We start from the raw sequence: 21,310 nt of genomic DNA on the forward strand, positions 1-21,310 counted from the left end.
GAAAAAACTCTACAAACGGTACTTTTATCATTCAAACTTCTCATATTTCAGATATTAAACGTTTATTTCTCTTAGCACATATACAAAGTGTTAAACTCAGTTGTTTACTTATTGCGTACTAAGTTTTATCAGATGAAATTAACTGTGACGCTACGTTTTACTGCTAATTTCCCATAAGCAGTAACAAGTTAAAAAAAATTTGAATTTTTATCTGAACACAAAACCTTTAACAAGTACAACCGCCTCCCGGTTAGCTCAATTGGTTACAGCGCTGGACTGTTGTGCAGGGAGGTCGAAGTCGATGGTTTGAGTCGCGGCCGGACCAACACTCAAGGTCTTAAAATAACTGAGGAGAATGATTTCTAGTCTTCTCGGATAAGGACGAATAAACCGTAGGTCCCGTCTCCTGCATAAATTAATTAGTTAGTTTGTTAAGCAGGGGGCGTTAAAGAACCCACTCACAAGATTACCGTGATGTGGTCTGGCCTGTTTACTGGGAATTGAGGGGGAAGGGGCATCTTCAAATAAGTTTCCTTCGATTGTTTGTAAACTGCTGATGCAGTCCGGCCAAAGTCCCCCGTAAATTGTTGTGATGCGCATTTGTTCATATCCACATGTTAATTTGCGCAATATAAATTTTAAATTATTATTATTATTAAAAATAATTTTTTGAAGCTACCCTACTTTTCACACAGCACTTAAGTAAATAGATAGAAAGATCCGTATTTGATTTCAAATTTGACGCCTCTACTTTTTTCTTGAAAACATAGGGGAGATGGTTATTCCAAGAGTCTGTAGAACAAATAAGTTTTTCACTGCTTTTACAAGTACAAACGAGGCCTTAAAAAATGGGCTAAATTCGACCTTCGATTGATGCTAATTATGCGTAAGTGTAGTTTTCTAAATGTTCTCGAAAGCAAAAGAGTTTTTCAGCAATCTATACATGTCTTGGTTTGTTTTACCTATAGGCCTACCTAATACTAGAATGAGCGAATTCGATTTTTTTACTGTTGCCGGTGATTTGTGAATTTGTGCGATTTTTAATGACATCTTTTCTCAAATGTGTCCCAATATGCCAAGAAAAACAGACACCCCAGCTAGGTTACGGAATGTGATATTGTAAAAAATTTCGCCACGGGAAATGGAGGAGAATTTGAGACGAAAGCAGGGATAAAATCCAATCTGTCGTCGTTTGCTATGCAAAGCTAGCTTATTGTATTGATTTCCTGATCGAACATGGTGCTAACTGCCAATGCAAAATGTGCTTGAATTCCAGGGTTAACCACAGAGTGCCAAATTAGGTCGTGACGTAAACGCCGATGTTGCGATTTTCACAAAGGTCATCCTGGTTTTTCCGTGTGGAAATGAAAAGCCCCAAACTAATTTTGATATCCTTGAAATCACTATTTCCACTAATCATGAGCTTAACCTGAACCGATTCTGAGTTATACCGCATGGGTTAATTGATAATTGAAAATTTGCTACGAAATACGATATTTGGCTTTTGAAATATTGGTGATTTTTAAAAGCGTTTCGCGAGCTCCAAATTAAGTGAAATAGTCCCGTTTTAGACTTAAACTATACCGAATCCTTCCTATACAAATTTATAAAATTGATAGGGGCTTGCTTTCTCTTGCGCTTTTCATGAGCAAAGTCCATTTGCCAGTTCAGGGCACCGATTTCCACCATTTTACGGCTACCGACGCTCGTTTCAGTTTTCGTGAATTTTCTAGGATAAAGAAGCAAGTTTGGGGAAAAAAAACTTTACCGCATTTCTATGTTCACTATAAGGTGTCTGGGAAAAATATGAAGGTTTTAAATTTTTCGACCATGTGCCACATTTTACGATTTTCACTCGGTCAATTCACAAAGTCGCTCTTGACATGTTTTCTTTGACATGTTTTTCTTGACATGTTTTCTTTGAACAGGAACAGGAAATTTTCCTGTCCAGATTCCAAGAAAATCTAAATCATCTTTAATTAACAAGCTTCCAATAATAATTCTCTCATGTCGAAAATGTTTGTTTTCCATCTTTCAAAAATCATTGACTGAAAATATGTCTAGAAAGACTTGTGCTGAAACATATTGATTTAGATTTAAATCTTAGAGGGTAATACTAAGGGCTGTAAAGTATAACGTAACAAAAAGATTAAAATAAAAAGCATACCACACGCCTTCCTACTTTCTATGAGTTTTTTTTCTTGAAGTCAGTTTGAACGGATTTCACTACGAGAGTTCACTTTTGGACCGGAAGTTGTTTTCACAGATATAGAACAATTTGTAAACATTGAAACCAGCAGAATGTTTATTCTACAAGGTAATCAATAATTTCTTATGTTTTAGTCGATGCTTAACGATAATACCAGTGAGTCATCCAGCCGTTGTTTCCGTGTTTCATTTCAACATGACCAAGACAAAAAATTTCCTAGAAGGAAGTTGGTTCTCGCTCTCACGTTTGGTCGTGATTGGTGATTGAGCTGTTGATGAGTTAACGCTTATGTCTGTGTCACTGATGAAGAAAAACCAATTGAGTAGACAAGCTGTCCATACCCGGCTATCTCACGAATTGAAATTGAATGTGCGAAACAAAATTTTAAATCGTATAGAGGAAATCAGATATTTGTTTACAGAATGGTGTGCTGACTTTGTTTACACCAGAATAACGGTGGGTTTCCGTACCCTTTGTCAGAAAACAATTTTGACTCACACTTTTGTACAATTGTAAACCGCCTTATCTTGATCACTTACCATTAGTTAGAAATTTGTCACAACGGAAGCACCACACAGAGAAATGGAAATAAATCAGCAACGAACTCAGAAGCTTCTTCCTTGTGACAAGAGCGATGTCTTAAGCAGTAGTATTAAAATTTCCACGACAAGTCGAGACATGATGCATATTATGTCAACAATGTACCAGATTCGATTTACTTCGTTGCCTTGTTGAAATATTAAACGCAGACAGAGCTCTCAGAAAGATCCACCAAAATGATTGGTCTTGTACGGCTTGATACTGATCGACTTACATGATATGTGTTGGTGTTCTTGCAGTTGCTAGTTTTGCGTGGTATTATCGCTTACATATTAAAGATTTGTAATTTTTTTTCAGTTCTAACTTTGGGCCTTGTTCTTTTCAAATTTCAGGGTGTGATAAGAGTTCGGAAGCGAGTCACCCTGATGGTGGTGATTATTAGTGGAATATTTAGAACCTGTTGGGGCACCATCCAAGTGTTGTACAGCTTACTTTACTTTACGTCTTACGAAATAAGCCCTGTCGTTGTGGCTATTTCTAACGCGATGGTTTTGTTCAAATCCGCCGTCACTACATCTGAAGAAGGCTGGTTTGGCCAGCCGAAATATGGTGCTCCGTCTTAAAAATTATCTACGTTGTATTGGTCTTGCCTCTATATTTATATTCCTTTTTTTTTACCCTCCGTCCAGCCAAAACGTCAGGGAGAAAGTGAAGGGAATGATATCTACATGTAAAACCGTGGTTCATCCAACAAGGGAGGGTGAAAACATCGATCCTAACACGACCTCACAGTCGGTGTTCAATACCGTCAATGTCGACACCGTGCTTTAAAATCAGTTATTTCTTTGAGTCAAGCTGAAGTCTGTTTATTTGGCAAGTTACAAATTGCGACTTTATCTCACCTTTAAAAATACCTGAATCGGATAGTCATGGAGAACGTAAGCATGCTTCGTAGGACAATTCTCATAACATTCATTCTATAACTCCTCTTTATACCAGGCAATAAGATGGGACACAAATCAAGTATCAATAGCAGCAGTTTAAAGGGTATACCAAAAAAAACAAACAAAAGCAAAAAAATAACAAACAAAAGCCAAAACAAAAAAATTAAAAACAAACAAACAAACAAAAAAACCAAACAAACTATGAGCATTTAATCCGAAAACAAAAGCATATGCAGTGAATATTGCATTTATCACTGATATTTAGTTCAAAGTCAGGCTAGTTCACAAGCCCCTTGTCGACGTACTATATGTCGAGTATTCTTTTTTGCAGATATTTATGAAAATTTGTATTAAAACAGTTACCCAATTCGGTTTTCGCATGATATCGTGAATTATCAAGCCTCGTGTCTGTGCTATCTGCCTCCTTATCCCTGCCATGAAACACTTATCATCAAGCAAGTGTTTTACCTGTTTTAATGGTTTAACGTCATCCCGAAACCAAAACATAGGCCAGTTTTTGTGAGAAGTTCATTACAAGTACCAGCACCAGTAGCGTAGCTTCATTTTCTGCAGAGAAACACACACACAACCCACAATTCCTCCACTCGCTCTGACGAGCTGGTGATAGCTAATCACCTCCGAGAATTTTGTCATAGTTTTGATCAATCTAAAAAGAGCAGAAAGTTGAAATCGTGCGCGGGTACTAAAACATTGGTGTCCTTATAAAAAACTATATTCTGTACCGTCGGTGTTAGGAAAGAACTGGGCAGAACCTCTTTTCAAGTTTTCTCCTATAAAATAAAATAATTTCACCACCTTTCGTTCTCGTTAGGTTCTAGAACATTGCGTGGGTGTCACGCACATTATCTGCACATCACAACATGGCAAATTCCGCTGATCCCTTCTGCACGAGGTGGAGTCGCGTTCATTGAAAGTTTAGGGTGAAAGTCTCTGCTCTTCTTCTTGAATTTTTGCTGTGTTTTTACAAAGTCAACAAACTTACTGTTAACAATTGTTATATATATATATAAAACAAATCAAATCATGATGATCCTAATGAGAGAAACTATAATTTGTTACAGAAGCTGCTTCGGTTTTCGTCGAGAAAGTTATCAACTTTTTTGTTGTGATAATCTTGTGCCCCGAGTTTCAAATGATACAATTGGGAGAGTAGGGAAACGTTTGCCTTTAACATCAGCATGTGAACAAAGTTGTGATGTTAAAATCTAAAGCTGTGCGGACGCTAAGTATTTATGTGAAATAATAATAGAACGTTACCAGTCTGATATTATACAATTGTTTGTTTTAGAACACCTGTATTAACCAGAGATAACAGAGAGGCTATGATTTTGTGCAAATCTATCATCCGTGTGAACGTTTCTTTGGCTCTTTTTCTCTACAAAGCACTCATCAAACCATTCTAGCCCAGTAAACTCGGCGACCACTAACACAATCTCTTCGCACGTCTTAGCGACAATTCAGTAACGCGGCTGGGGCAAGGCTTTTGACTTTCTTATGGCATTTTTGAGGCGAAAGACTGGAACTCTTAAATAAACATTTACTGAAAACTATTCTTGAAGTAAAACCAGCTTATACGAGATGCTGTTCCATAGTCTAATAAGCCTTGTTATCTGGAAGGAATACTTTACATCTCAACTTCGTTCATAAGTCCTTCCAAGAGGCCACACCTAGTTTACCTGTTAAAATCATCAGTTTCCTCATTGAGCCTTCTGATATGCAGTTTAAGTTTTCTGTTTCAGTACTGCCCTATAAGGAAGTGACACCTGTGATAATATTCTTGCGCGGAATTTGTTTTGTCTCCTCTTCCGATTTTTTAAGAAAATCACCGTTATTCTGATGAGGTCAGACCCACACCATCCTGTTTTCAAATTCAGGCTTAAAAAATATTCAATTTCCCCAAAACTATTTCAAGTTTTTTTCATGATTTTCAAAGCCAAAAAGCCGCGGTCTCACTGAATATCTTTGTCCAAGCGACAGAAACAAATTCGGCGTTGTTGGTGTAAAAATATATTATGGCAAATTTTTTTTAAAAAAAGTACCTTTCTATAACATCAATGAAATGGATAGACATTCTAGTCTTCTCGGATAAGGACGAATAAATGGAGGTCCCGTCTCCTGCAGGGTTAGGGGTAGGAGACGTTAATTTCCCACGCACGAGATTACTGTGTGATGGATATCCTCCCCTGGGGTGAGATGTGTGGGGGGAAAAGGTGAGGTAGTTGCATGGACTAAAGCGGCTGCCAGAGGCGCCTGATAATGCTGACATCCGATCTCAACCTTAGTAACACTGTAGACCTTAGCAATTCAGCCTATGCTGCTATTAAGCTATCGAATCATTCACTTTCAGAAGTGAAAACGTTTTATTTGCAACTATGGCTACTTAGTGGCGTAGGTGTACACACGCAAGATTTTTTCTTATACTCCATTCACAGCAATTAAAGCTTAGAAATGTGCTAAACCTGCTTTGATAAACATGGTTCAATTTGTTCTCTTGATATAAGCTACTTAAAGAGGGGGGCTTTGGGATTTTCGCTTTTGACTGTTTTTTGGATCGGGTTTTCGGTTTTTGGGCCAGAAAGGTTCGGTTTTTCGGTTTTGATGTTCAGAGCAGTTTGCAGATTTTACGTGTTTTTGCATTCGGTTTTCACAAAAACTCTGATGTGGTTTTCGGTTTTTCCTTTTTGACCCCTTTAAAGGTGAAAATGTAGCGGTTTTGTCAGGTTTGCATGCGGTTTTAGGTTTTACTGCCTTTTTTTCGTCAGTTTTTTCTCCGGTTTTGCGGTTTCCCAGAGGCCCCAATGCCCCCCTCCTTAAACTGAACTTTGTTGACTTCAAATCTAACGCCCTGAAAGGAAAAGTTAGTGATTTCTTGAATCTTATGAAATGTCTAGTTTTCTAGTTCTTCGTTTCTGATTTTCATTTAGTTAAACTTGGTTTTAACTAAACATGTGCTGCTGATGAAAATCGGGTCCTACTCTGCAGACGACGAAGCATTACATAAAAAAGACGATTTAATTCTCAATCATCAAAGCTGCGTTTTCATTATTTTTTTTACCTAAAAGACTTTTTAGGATAGTAACATCCTTCGAAAACTAACTGTTTGAGTATTCTTTTGAATAATTTGCCATCATACTATTCTAAATGCTTTTATCTACTGCCATATCTTATTCAAAATATTTTTTGACTGGGATCAACACCAATTTTTTTCTTTTAACCACTTTGTGCAAAATTTTGCGAGTCTTCACTTTAAATGCCTACAAATGTACTTCGCTCGTTGCATTCGTGCAATGCACTGTTCCATTTTCGAGTTAAAAAGGGAAAGGAAAAAAAAAATCAGTCAGGCTCTAGGGATGGGAGCGTGCTCCTCGTAAGAGTCCACAGGGCTGTAAACAACATCTTGATAACCAAACGCCACGGGGCCGCCAACTTCCAATCCCTGCGGGGTGGTCCACAATGAAGAGCAGGGCATGGCGACTACTGCCACACGGAGACCATAACGAACCTCCTCTGTTGTTATTGGCTGGCCTGTATCTTCATCAACTAAGGTGATCAGATCAGGAACTGTGGCCAGAATACTCTTAGTTCCGTCAGGTTTGGCGACGAACGCCACGTAGTTTTCATTCTGAAATTCTATGCTGAGGCTTTGATCGATAAATTTCCCTGAGCCCTCGATGTTTAACTTTCCTTTGTTAAAGGCGCCTTCAGTTACGCGGCTAACATCAGCTATCTATATACAAGAAAAAAACCCCCAAATGTCAAATTATCATTACTGCACAGGTTTTGAGAGGCTTTCAGGGGTTGTTTTACGCAACAAGTCGGTGGACAAAACAACATTATCAGTACAAAAGTCATAGAATCTGACCGAAAGCCTAACAAACACCAGACGGATCAAATTTAAGGGTGCACCTGTTCCTATTGTTAGGCATTACACTTCTTGACTGCTATAAGAAAATGCTTGTCGATTCTAAGCAGTTAGCTTTGTATCCTTGTTTTCTTGAGCTGAGGGAGGAGGAGGTGGGTGGGGGGGGGGGGGGGGAGCGTGGAATGGCGAAAGGAAAGACACCTGAAATGCCAGCCTTCCATTCGCTTTGATCAACCTTACTGTTACTATCGAATTACTAATCAACGACGCTTGGAAAAAATAACAAAGAAACAAACAAAAACAAAGAACAAAAACGAAGGCATGGGGAAAGATCGCACCTTGCCAACAATTAAGAGTTTCCCATTTTCGTGCTGAAGAATACTATCCACGGGGGACGCCTTATTGTGTCTTGCACGAAGCACAGTGTTCCCCAGGCGCCATGTTCTACTCAAGGTATGCAAAGCACATTTTTCTTGCACATCTTTCCAATCGAGGACAAATGTAAAGCCAACCATACAGCTGAGGAGTAAATGATGATAAAAATAATAACACTAGTAAGAATAATTATAAACATCATTTATAAAACGCACAATTTATTTACAAAGAAAAGAGACAATGTTGTTGCGACGTAGATAGGAAGTAAAAGGTAGTAGTGCCCATCACACCTGTAATGACAACAGATTTAATTCTCTCTCTTATCATGCCTTTAACATCAGCAGGTGTTAAAGATGCTAATTTCACATTTTTGGGTATTCTTTCTAATTGTAAAGAGATCAACTGTCCTCTACAAGTTTCACAAAAAGCAATTTATCGTTTGGCCCAAGACACAAGATCACAACAGTCAAACGCCAGCGTATATGCGAACTTTGTAATGACTTGGTAGCGTGCTTTCTCAGAACCAAGAGCGAATTACAAACAACCACTTAAGCCAAAAAGTCAAGTCGAGGTGTTTCAAAATCCTAAACTTTTTTGGTGAAGCTCAAAACAGATTGGTAAATCAAAGGTATCTCCGTATTTTAATGAGTTTTGTGTTCGAAAAGCTTCCAGTTTTCCAGTTTCCTTTAACAAATTTCTATTACCTGTGAGACAGCAGTTTTTCCTGTCTTCTTTTTAAGTATTTCGCGGTAAATTGGCGCGCAACCGGCCAAAAATGGATCCCCTAGCGCATGTCCGACGTTTCACCGCTGTGTTACGAGAAACTGATAATTCAAATCAGACAATGAACATTTAGCTTCCTAGCATGCTCCAGCCGCACAAAATACGCTGCACAAATCACGCGTGACTTTTTGAAGCTCATGTTAAACTACGGAATGAAAGAAAAGGAGTAAAGGAAAGCAGCACAGTAGCCTCTGAATTTCTACTATTAGCAAAACGGAAGTTCTTTATTTACCCCATCTCTACTGTTTTAATCCTTAGAAAGCCTTCCAAGTGCTTTGGCGTTTCTGCAAAGGTCAACGCAACTACATTTCCTTTCTCATCCCCCACAGCTGCAGGGTATGGGAGGCTGCCATAAACAAACGGCAAAAACATCTGCAACTCAGGAAAAGCTCGCCCCATGCCATCTGCGTCCACAATGGGGAGTCCCAGTTCTGCACCAGCCACTAAGGGCTCGATAGAGTTGGCACCTCCTATCTCGGCACACACGACTGCGACGACTTTACTTTTCGATTCAAGCTGTTTGAAAGCAAATAAAAAATGAAAAAAGTGAACTGAAGACATGACTTTGCTGTAAAAAGTTGTGAAATAAAATACCAATACCTCTTAAAGAGAGTGCAAGGTGAAAGGTGAAGTTTATTAGTATTCCCCGAAAAGACCCGAAAATATTTGCAGATGTCAATCCGAAGGTAGCAAATTCTACTAATTCATTCAGAATTCAAGCGTTGGTCTAGTCTAATGATCATATCTTACCCTCGCACAAGACAGTTTTCACCTATAACACCTGAGCCAACAGGGCAGCAGGTAAGCTGTTCTTCAAGAGTACACCAATTGCACAATTTGTAAAAGGATCGTTTATTAGAGTTTGCATGGCGAACTGCTAAACTATCCAGGAAAAGTCTATGGCAGAAAGCTTTCTCCAGCCTGTACCTCACTTTTAGAAGACATCCAGTCTTGAACATCTTTCGCTTCCCTGATTCCATCCCCATTGTCATGTTCATTAATAGCACCACCAGCCCTTAAAATTGCTGAAGCTGCCTCCACAGCTGAGATACTTTCTCGTCCACTAAAAAGCTTCTCAATCAAGATAACAGGGGCACCCATGAAGGCTGGAGTTATTACGTTACCCGTCAATTCAGGAGTTGATCCCAGTCTGAAACATAGGGAGTGAAAAGAAATAATACTTTCAAATCAGAACATAAACAATGGTTGCCAACATTTAATTTTCCTGCTCTTCCCTCGCCTCCCCCTTTCCCAAACTTACATTCCCCATGAAGTTATTAAGTAAACATTCACATTTTCTTCACCATCCACGCCAGCCTTATTCCTGTAATCATCATCCTCAACTCACCTGTTCGGATGCACTACACGAATCTCCTTCTTATTCTTAATGAGTTCCAGCGCTCTCAGTCTCCCAAGATAAGGACTGCCTCCTCCACCACATCCCATGATACCTGATCCGATGGCGATACACTCGATATCAAATTTGTTCAGAATCCAGTCACCTGTTGCCGGGTCTACATACGGATCACTAAACACAATGGCGTCCTCGTCTTGTGCGCTCGACTGCTGTGCCTCTTCAGAGACTTCTTTGAAAGGTGAAAGTTTTTCACTCGATAAGATGCTAGATGTCTTTAATCCTAAGAAAAGGGAAAAAATTAGTAATTAGAATAATAAATATATTAACTGCTCTCTGGCTACCATTAAAGATACTGATTGGTGATCCCAAGAAACGACGTCATCGCAGATGCCTTTTTGTGAGGCTAATTTTGTTTACTTACTCGGAATTATTTTTATTTTTATCTCACGACAAAAGCAGAAAAATCAAAGAATCGAAGGCTTTTATAAAAATTAAAATCGGGGAGTTTGCCCCATGTGGTGCCATTTGACAGGACGAGAAGTTTCAGGTTTCTATGGGTATGCAAGTACAAATGCAATAGATTTTTTACCAATCATAGCACTCGTTGTATCTAAGTTTTGTTATAATTATATATATTCTACTTTACAAGAAAGTTTTCTATATTTTTGTAGCAGACATGTAGTGTGATGATTACCCATCTCCGATAATTCATCAATGCTGTTTGCTTTGCACTCAGCCAAATCTCCAACCACTTTCAGGTAAAATCGTACTACATTTCCAGGCAGATAAGCCAGCGGAACCTCCTCTTTGTCGATAACTTCCAAGGTTTGTTCGTCAGCTCCAGCCTCCACTGCTCTTTTACGCGCCCCTCGCTCGGCCTCCTCCCATGCATTTTCACGGGTTGTGTTTTTCAAAGTGACTACATGATCAAATGTACCACTGACTTTACTTAAGGCAGCGCCAACGGCATTTGCAACCTATAGCATTAATGGTATACAAATGATCGCTCCTAACACACAAGATAGCAAACAGTGTGGGGAGAAAAGAGCTATGATAAGTAACTCAGTCGACATTTTTCATTGTGGATTCAAGATATCACTTTTTCATTATGAATGACATTTCTGCGTCTTTTGTTCATCCGTTTAGTGACGAAGGGTTAAGGCTCGAAACGTCAGCTTTTTAACTCTTTACGGTGGCCAATTTACAAATTCAACTTAGTTGATATTACCAAATAGGTAGAAAAGGGTTAAGTAACCCAGTTGACATTTTTCATTGTGGATTCAACATATATGCCTTTTTCATCGTGAATGAAGTTTCTGAGTCTTTTTTTCATTAATTCAGTGACTCATTCTCACATTCAAGCTCACAAGATAGCAAACAGCGTGGGGAGAAAAGAGCTATGATAAGTAACCCAGTTGACATTTTTCATTGTGGATTCAAGATATGACTTTTTCATCATGAATGACTTTAGAAGACGTGACCCAAGTCCAGGGAAAGGATGTAGAAGAGAGAGCGAATGATATGCCTGTTCTTATCAACGAAAACTGACTTTTACCTGATAGTTTGGAGGACAAAATACTTTTTTCATCGTGAATGACGTTTCTGAGTCTTTTTTTCATTAATTCAGTGACTCATTCTCACATTCATCCTCCGGTCATGATAGAACCCTTCCAGATGATTACCCATTCAGGCTCTCTTTAGAAGACGTGACCCAAGTCCAGGGAAAGGATGTAGAAGAGACAGCGAATTATATGCCTGTTCTTATCAACGAAAACTGTCTTTTACCTGATAGTTTGGAGGACAAAATACTTTTGATGCTCCTTTCAATGTCTGTGACAAATCCACAAGAACGCTCCCTCCACCAACAAGGATAACAGGCTGGTCCTCACCGCTGAACTGTTTACGAATACAGGATCGGCATTAATACTCTCATTACTAACCCAGTACTTACGGTCCTGCACGCTGTAAACTTTCATCCGATCAAGCATTGTCGGAAGTGAAAATTCAGATTTCCAACTAATCTTACCTCATTACTTTCTTGACGGCCAATAATAATTTCAATCTTATGGATAAATCAATTTAACCTGGTTGTGTTCGAAAAATAGAATTGAGTTTGACAGCATTTTCTTTGCTTTCAACCATAAAATTTAACTTCTGTTACCAGCCTACTTAGTAACATCAGAGGCTCCAGCGGTCTACCATCACCTGTAAAACCTCTCATCGCCGTCTGCTGAGCCTGCGAGCAGGCTCTCGTGTTTGGATTTGTACACAGCCGCCAACTACACCATCGGCAGCCAAAATTATTCATTTTGATTGGCCGAGAGAAATGCATTCAGTTTCTCTTAAAATAATATGCAGAAGAGAGGTCATACTGAGCAGAAATAGGAATTCAGTGGAAAAATCGTAATAAGCCTTTAAGCCAGGCTACAAACTTTATTGCTGCTAACAAAGTTATAAAAAATATAAAATGATTGTATAATTTATATGTATTTTAAATGACATTTATAAGATACCTTGACCAAGTCAATTGCGGCTTCAATCTTTCTCTTGATCTCCGCCATTGCTCCATCCTTAACAACCTCTGGAATGTCCTTAGTTCTTTCCTTATCTCCAATCTCACAGAGGCCAAAAGCAACAGCTATGTCAGTAGATGTTATTATCTTCCCTCCAAAAACCAAAGCTTCAGTCATCAACTTGTATGCAACGCTTGATGGGCCAACTGTGATTACCTCCTGAGGGAATAAAAAATTATGTTGTAACATTCCTTTAATTATTTGTGGGAAAATATCTTGAGTTTGCTGTGATCGTGGGTAAAGCTTTGGCAAGGCTACACATTTATCAGCACATACCTATGCATATAATGAACATTAAATTATCACGTTTTATGATTTAAAACTGCTCACCGTACAATGACAGTATTTTTTTTTTTTTTAAATATACTTTTAACAATAGAGCCTCCCTCCTTCTTACGGAACCTTTTTTTAACAATGTTAACGACAAACCTGCGTCTGTTCTATGACTGATCCTCCTCCAAGTCCCACACTTAGCACATCAGGCATTTGGAAGTTGGTGTTAACTCCTCCAATCTAGATTTATTTACAAGTAAATGATGCACATGGAGTTAAAATATAATAAAGCCTAGTCTAAAATATCCGTAATAGCTGAAGGCTGATAATCTAACCAGTGAACCGATTTTTACTCAGACATAGAAAACAGCCAACCCTATCGCTTAGCGGGGCTGCAAGTCTGAACGAATAGTAGGTTGAGTATTAACTATCAACCATTTCAGGTCACAGTTCAAATAACCTATTGTTTCCAATTTGATTTTAATTTGTTAGGTTCATAATCCACTGTAAGTCTAACGTTGGTTATTTTGTAAAATCGAGACGTTGGCGCGCGAGGCGGTGCTATCGTAAATACAAAGCCGTCATCGCGTGAGAGCAAATTGCTACAAATGTTCGCTTCTGCGTCGATGTTTACATGAAAAGTCGCTTTCGAGGATTCAAAGTCTTAAGAGTGTTAACGTGCCTTTACTTCGATTAGATAAAAGTTTGAAAAGATAGATCTAATTTGCGACCTAATCAACGCAAAGGAAGTTTGAAGTCCAAAGAAGGTTTACGTTATTTGCCGGATGGCGCGGATGCAGAGAAGAGGCCCAGCGTTAGCAACCATCCTAAAGGTCAAATGAAAGGTAAGGTAATTTTCATCACAATTGGTTCTTTTTAGTTACGTGGAGATAAAATGAAATGGCTTGAGAGCACTGATCAGCTTTTAGTTCACGGAATAAATCAATTGAATGGATCGAGTTTGGAATACGCCGCAGTATCACAGAGCGGCGGAAAAGCAGTTTGCCAAAATATAACCTCTAGTTTTTTCTTTACAAGATACATAACTGCTTTGCTCGAAATAGAAGGGCGAGCAAATTCCATATGGGGCAGACGAAGCGATATCGTAACCTAACGTCTCGTAAAAGATTGATCTGTCAAGGAAACTTCTCCGGTTTGACGAGGACATGCAACCAAGTGAAATCTCTCCAAGCATACGTCTTCTTTTCAGATAAGATACAGTGATACAGTGCATTAGTTGAATTGTTGTGTATTAAGACAGTGAGATTTGTTCATCAATAAACTATTTTGTCGTTATTTATGCGTGTTTTATGAGTTGTACGGCCGAAGTAGAAGGCGGTATTTTTTAGTAAAGAAAGACAGACAGCTTACAAATTTAAAATCAATTTTTCTGTAATATTAAAAAAACATTACTGTACCACCAATTAGAATGTTCGAGAACTTGTTCCAAAGTGTTACAGTAGAAATATGCTCCAATTTTAAAACTGCACGGCTGAGCTCAGTTTCTTAAGAATTAATCTCCAGAAAAATGGCCCTATCTAAATTAGCTAATCTCCCCGTAACGAGTCACAATCTTAATACTTAATAATTGATCATTAACTTTAACTTAAGATTATCTAAAAAAAAAAAAAAAAAAATCAATAATTGATCTACATTATTGAGAGACCTGTCACAAGGATGGCAGTCTTTATTACATAACTTTTCCATATTAGCTAGGTTACCGGCCTTGGCAAATTCAAGCATAACTGAACTAAACTCCCAAGGTGTATTGTTATAATTAATGATTACTACTCTCAAGTTTTTCCTGAATTTAATCACAACATACTGTAAATATGACATTTAATGTTTACAGTCTTCGAAATTTTACTCAACCTTAACTCTGGCAGAAGCTTGTCTCGGAAATCCCCCTTTAAGCACTCCTACATCAGTAGTGGTTCCCCCAATGTCAATAACAATCGCATCTTGCACACCTGACAGGAATGCTGCTCCTCGCATGCTGTTTGTTGGGCCTGATGCAAATGTTAACACAGGAAGGTGTAGAGCTTGCTCTGCACTATAAAAGTAAATACAGAGACATAAGTTATTTCCATGTATACTGCCTCGTATACATGGAAATAACTCATACAACACAAAGTCTATAAAATCCACAGTAAATTTGAGGAACTTTCTAACTTTGCAAGCTTCCAGCTTGTCTCACACATGTTACTTACATAAATTTATGTAACCAATAAACTTTAGATATTTGGAGCAGTTGAAACAAAAAGCCCTGAGACTTCAAAAGAGTCTTAAGAATCACTGTAATTGCACTGGTTAATATTAATACATGTTATCCCCCATGAATATCAATACATGTAAGAGTTGGCATTTTGAGCAAAGAAAGGACAAAGACAAAAATAAATCTTTGAGGAGATTTGTTAAACATAGTGATTGTAAAATTATAATTATTACTTATTGACAGCCGATAAAACTAATGGTCTTAGGAAAATCTAGAAGATTATGCTCATTATTTTCAATAAAATTATAAGAATGCAGATTACCCCACATGTATTATTAAAAAAAATACAATGTTCCTCCTGAATGCCTCCTGGATGGCTAAATATTAATTAACAATTTGTCTCAATATCTGAACAACCTCTTCTATCATAGTTCAACATATGTAAGTGTGAATTAGCTGGTCTTCATGTTTTCACATTTTAGTTTCCACTGTATGCACAATCATGAAGAAACCTGCAGTAATGCATAAAGCCAAAACAGGATTAAAATACCAATTAATAGTTACATAACCGTCTATGAGTGTACCTAAAACTGAGGATCCAAAATACTTATAAGAATATCTCCCTATACACTGAAATTGTGTACATGTACTTTCAAAAGATATCATGTGACTAAATAAAGACCACCAGTGACTAAATAACAAGATGACTCTCAGTCAAAGTTAATGGTACAATAAAGCAACGTACCTTATTATGGTGCCATCATTCTGCGTCAGATAAAAGGGACATTTCAAGCCAAGGGTTGTCAAAGCGTCACAAAATGCCGCCACAGTCTTTTTGCAAAGTGGCTTTAGACTCTCATTAAGAACAGCTGCATTCTCCCGCTCTAGCAAGCCTATCAAGCCCACTTCATGAGAGAGTGTCAGACTCATATCTGGATGGGCAGATCTGATAATCTCAGCTACTTTAACTTCTTGTTCTTTTGAGGCAGGAGAGAAAACTCCAACAATGACAGCATTTCTTATTCCTTAAGAACACAATAAGATACATCAGGTAAACCACTTGAATGTTGAAATAAACATAACAATAATAGAAAGAGGATTTCAGTATAGCCCCATGTCCATGTGAGCTCATCCACTCCACAATTTAGCAGGCATGCATCCTTCTTCCAACAGTGAAATTAATGATGCTCAGAGAAGGAGAAATGAAGTAGTAATTATTACTGAAGGCAAGGTAATTCAAGTGAACTGTAGACCACAGACCTGCTAAGTGTACTTCATTAGCAATCCTCTTCACTTCTTCCTCATCAACATCAGTTATACATGAACAGTCATACTGAAATCCTCCATTGAGGAAAAAGTGCATTCCACCAACAACATTCCTCAGATCAGCAGGGAAATCACACAAAGGTGGGATGGCTCTAGTTGCTGGTCCACACAACCTTAGCACAGCCACTTTGGTGAGGAACTTCCTCTGGACCACAGCATTCACAAAATGAGTGGTGCCAATGTTTACCCTAGTCACATGTTGAGTTGGATTGGGTTGATATTCCTCTGGAAGCTGGCTCAATGCTGATTGGATGGCTTCAGAGATACCAGAAGTCACATCCTCAGTGGTTGGAACTTTAGCTGAGCAAAGCACCTCCTTCATTCTAAGGACCACAGCATCAGTGTTTGTGCCACCAACATCAACACCAATATAAAACCACTGCATGGTGGACATGTTAATTAAGGGTTTTATGTATAGACCTCACTGAAAGAAACAACATTATTGTCTTAATTGTCTTTGTTTGCTCATTGGTTGAGCAGATAAGGCCAGCAACTATTAGCAGAACTAAATTTTAGCAATTTGAGTATAGCATGTTTTCAGAATCAATGCATCACTGCTACCCAACTTTGAAGCACTTATATGACCATGCAATTGTGACTAATACTGAGAGGTTACCAATCCTACAGACCAGGAAACCTGTATGGATGGATTAGTCCAACTGCGGATCTAGGGGAGGGAGCTGGGGGGCCCGGCTCCCCCTAAATTTGGATAAAAAAATAATGCAGAGGAGAAAAAAGCTGATAGGTGTACCCATACACACAAAAAAGCACCCCCCTTTTAGCTCAAGGTCTGGATCCACCATTGTAGTTAGTCCCTATCTGTCATCTACACCTGATTATGGTTAAACGAGACATTACAGTAGAATAGTAAGACAGTATAATTAATTAGGTAATGTCTTTATTCAATAAGGATTACACATAAATGTTAAAAAATAATATGCCAGGGGCCCTCAAAGAACAAAATATATACATGTACAAAAAAGAGATAAACTATGGATATACGAATAAAACATATGGGCCTGTTTATATGAAGGTGGGGGACCCCAGGCAGGTGCAGTAACCCACCTAGCTGTAGTAAAAAATAACTCGCCTTTACTTACAATACCACTATCCCAGGGTCCCAGGGTGAGGTTGTTGGCATGCTTGTTTGTGTAACATGAACATGACCCCAGCTAGGTGGGTTACCCCACCTTGGGATGGCAAATTTGACATGGGTTACTCTGCCTGGAACACCAGGCAACCCACCAAGTGGATTACCCCACCTATCATGCAATTGTGATCAAGATAAAACAGTAGATTATATTCTTAGACAGGTAGGTTTAACTTAGTAACACCACCTATTGTTAGCATTCTGTGTATACAGTTATAAATTCATTGTGTGCTTTGCGTACATTAGAACTGAGAATGACAGAAGAACTGCAGACACATATTTTTTTAAAAAAAGGTCATGTATTTTCTTAAAATCTCAACATATGTCTGCAGCTAAGATTTGTGCTGTATAAAGGTCAAATTGTCCAAAAAATTAATATAGTGACAGCATTTTGAGGAGGCAGCCATGCATCTGTTCTAATGTGGACTAACCATTTGTGTCACTTGAGGGCACAGCAGCACGAAGGCAAAGACGAAAGTGAAAATAAGCTTTATTCTGTTGACCCCTTCCTTATAGGGGCTTCTTCAGTGACAATTAAAGTTAACAACACCATGCATCGAGTACTGTAAAAAAAAAATTGCAATGTAAATATAAAAAATAGAGTGATTACGAGCTAAAGAGGCCGATTCAGAGCCACCCGACATAAAGCACAGAGGTGCAACTCAGTTGTTTGGGACTACACCATTTAATGACTGCCAGAACTGCTCCTGGAGCTCACTTTAAATCTGTGTTTAAAAGGCATGACTAAGCTGCTTTACGAAGTTAAATGAATCATCTCACTAGTTCCATATATACAAGGAAACAATTCAATCTAAAATTATATGTTCTCTGTCCAGAAACGGTTTTAAAAAGTGGAAATTGTTTGGAGCCACATGGTGTGCTATGAGTTATCTCCCCTCTTCTTATAAACTGAGCAGACAGTCGTGTATTTTGAAGCTAAAATGGAGTCTTGGTATAATTGAGATTGAACTAAGGGGATCCAATGATGATATGATGATGAAAAAAAAAAAACAATATCTGTATCGTCAAAAATGTAAGCGAAGATTGAATTTTAAATTTAATTCTTAAAGGAATGTTTACGCAACTTAAATTATTTTTCTAATATTATGCAGCCTTCGCCTGACTTTCTGACACTCACCTCTCAAAAGACCAGATTTCTGTCACACCTGCAATTTGGATCAGAGTAAAACTAAACTTCTGAACTCAACTACTACGTGAAAACCCCTCCAATAAAACCTTCACTTGTTGTTCCACAGGTGACCCAGGATCACTATTTGTGTCACATGCACATGGTTAAAATAGAGAGAACATATTGTTACGAGGATCGAATTATTTTTACTGAATCTGTCACGCAATCCCAGACTTTTCTAGAATTATTTATAGTCTGTAATATTCCAGAAACTTCTTTCATGTGACTTAGCAGTTTCCAAAAATAGTACAACTTGTAATACGCTATAAATAGTAATAGAACATTCTAGAGAACTAAAGTAAATGTATAAAAGCTGGCTTGTGAGAAGTACAAAAAAGATTTGCCCGAGGGCTTACCCTCGTGGCTTGCTGACTGAACTTGTGGAAGCTATGATATGACAAGGCTATGACCCTTTGACCTTGCGATATCCGAAGAGAAGAAAGAGATGAAAAAGACGATAGTCGAGAGAGGAAGAAGATAAAGAATATAGAGTTTACTATGGAGTCCTCCGGAAGAGTTTGTGTACAAGGAAAGGATGCGATAAATCAAGAAAGCCAAGCCCTGTGGTCTTCAGTCGGCGGATGTTGGAATTGGAAGTTGAACAAGACGATGAACACCTACACGGCATGAAGGATTGTAAGCCTGCTTTATGAACTGCTTAACTTAATCTCTAACCTAAGTAAATTAGACGATGTAAAACTAATTAAATAATAGTTAAAATGGGTAACTGCTTGTTGTTACATTTTTGTTGCGTGCCATATATCGTACTCGGGAGTCTATTTTCATATACGCTTTGTTAGCGGACATTTCTTGGTCATTCGTGCACGTAACAATATGGGGTGAAGTTTAGGTCTGGGAATTTGCTTGAAAATGGAAATAAAAATCAGTGAAACTTACCACGTGGAGATTTGTTGTTGGCCAGCCGTCTACCCATCCTCGGAGACCCAGGGGCTGAGTCGATTTCAAGTTAGGGCATGAAGAGCCCCTGGGGACATTGCCTTACAAGACTAGTTCCAAACGGTCGCAGTCGTTCTGCCATCTGATTGGTGCCAGAAAATCTTTGTGTTTTTCTGCCCATTCAGAGTGAAGTGTGCTTTAGAGTCCTTTCGTGTGTTTTAACACGGACATATACTAGTAGCCCAGTTGCTCGCTACGTTTATTTGGACCGTGCGACAGAGATTTGCTTGAAGTGAAAAGTTTCAGTCTCGGCACACAACGTAAGAGAAATCGATCAGATTGTCCGCGAAAATCTTACCGGAAATTATACTGAATACTTTCGCAGGTATCACTAGAGAACGTGTTTTAAAGTTTGCGAGGTTTGTATACCACACGATGGTTGCAGTCATTGATATTTCGCTTTAAACGATAAACGAGATTTAAGCTTAAATCTTTCTAGATTTTTTGCATAATTTGCTTTGACTGAAACTTTGCCAATCCCGTGAAGTTATTTCGTCGCACGGGCCACGCAGGTATGTCGAGCAACTGGTACTTGCGCAACTTTCTGTGCATGTCAAAATCTAATCTCATCTTCGCTCGATAAAAAAGAAAAGCTAAGCGTGGAAACATTTGCTTATTAGATGTGGGTAGATGACCCTGTACTACTAAGCTGACATTTGCAATAAAGCAAACCCGCCCTTTCCATCCAATATTTCTTGGTCTTTGGTTTTGTTTTTCCCACTGAAAACAGCATCGGATCGATTCCCAATGATCAAAGGTATTTAACTTGGTCTTCAAAATTCGACAGACTGAGGTGAAATGACAATGACCAAGGGAATAGAGGAGAATCCGTGGCCTACCTAGCTCAAGAATTTCAACACTAGATAGCAGTCGAAAGATTAAGCTCTTTCCAAACCCCTTCGGTAACTGCCCGAAAACATCTCTCCTTCCCACGATGTTCTCGTTAATAAGTTTTTGTTCAGATTTTAATTAGCTAACCGGAAACACAGCTAAGCTTTTTCTTAGTAGTTGCTGGAAGTCGTCCACGAACTTAACGTTCTCTGCAACCTTGGCCGTATTGTGAACGACTTTACTACTCAGATTAGATTTTGGCGGGTAGAGAAAGCAGAAAGCTACGTAGGCGAAAGAGCCAGTTGCTCAACATACCTGCGTGGCCCGTGCGACGAAATAACTTCACGGGATAGGCAAAGTTCACAGCAAATTATGCAAAAAATCTAGAAAGATTTAAGCTTAAATCTAGTTTAACGTTTAAAGCGACATATCAATTGACTGCAACCATCGTGTGGTATACAAGCCTCGCAACACGTTCTCTAGTGATACCTGCGAAAGTATTCAGTATAATTTCCGGTAAGATTTTCGCGGACAATCTGATCGATTTCTCTTACGTTGTGTGCCGAGACTGAAACTTTTCACCTCAAGCAAATCTCTGTCGCACGGTCCTAATAAATATGGCGAGCAACTGGACTACTAGTATATGTCCGTGTTAAAACACACGAAAGGACTCTAAAGCACACTTCACTCTGATTGGGCAGAAAA

At 38.7% G+C, this 21,310-nt stretch overlaps 2 protein-coding genes across 2 annotated transcripts in view; both read right to left on the reverse strand.

The window, feature by feature from the left end:
* LOC148716620 (uncharacterized) overlaps positions 1–11,986 on the reverse strand; it is a 57,404-nt gene extending 45,418 nt beyond the window's left edge. The window contains exon 1 of the mRNA XM_088745724.1: positions 11,877–11,986. The gene's annotated coding sequence lies outside the window, so the exon portion shown is untranslated. The remainder of the gene's footprint in view (positions 1–11,876) is intronic.
* LOC148716623 (uncharacterized) lies at positions 6,056–19,864 on the reverse strand. The gene is made up of 14 exons (XM_088745726.1): positions 19,715–19,864; positions 18,767–18,794; positions 16,413–16,902; positions 15,898–16,177; positions 14,810–14,990; positions 13,094–13,177; positions 12,605–12,823; positions 11,877–11,987; positions 10,786–11,068; positions 10,083–10,371; positions 9,662–9,884; positions 8,967–9,250; positions 7,915–8,095; positions 6,056–7,441 (listed from the first exon to the last, which is right to left on the reverse strand). Exons 3-14 carry the CDS (start codon positions 16,870–16,872, stop codon positions 7,052–7,054), a joined length of 2,985 nt encoding a protein of 994 aa, XP_088601852.1. The 5' UTR covers positions 16,873–16,902; positions 18,767–18,794; positions 19,715–19,864; the 3' UTR covers positions 6,056–7,051.
* Positions 19,865–21,310: the final 1,446 nt, after the last annotated feature.

The sequence above is a fragment of the Stylophora pistillata genome, chromosome 14 (genome assembly GCF_964205215.1).
Source record: "Stylophora pistillata chromosome 14, jaStyPist1.2, whole genome shotgun sequence".
NCBI lineage: Eukaryota > Metazoa > Cnidaria > Anthozoa > Scleractinia > Pocilloporidae > Stylophora > Stylophora pistillata.

Excerpts from the sequence above, each read along its gene's own strand:
- LOC148716623 (XM_088745726.1), bottom strand. The coding sequence starts at position 16,872 with ATGTCCACCATGCAGTGGTTTTATATTGGTGTTGATGTTGGTGGCACA. Across the intron at positions 9,885-10,082 it reads CGTGTAGTGCATCCGAACAG|ACTGGGATCAACTCCTGAAT; the intron begins GTGAGTTGAGGA and ends CCTATGTTTCAG. Across the intron at positions 7,442-7,914 it reads AACTCTTAATTGTTGGCAAG|ATAGCTGATGTTAGCCGCGT; the intron begins GTGCGATCTTTC and ends TCTTGTATATAG.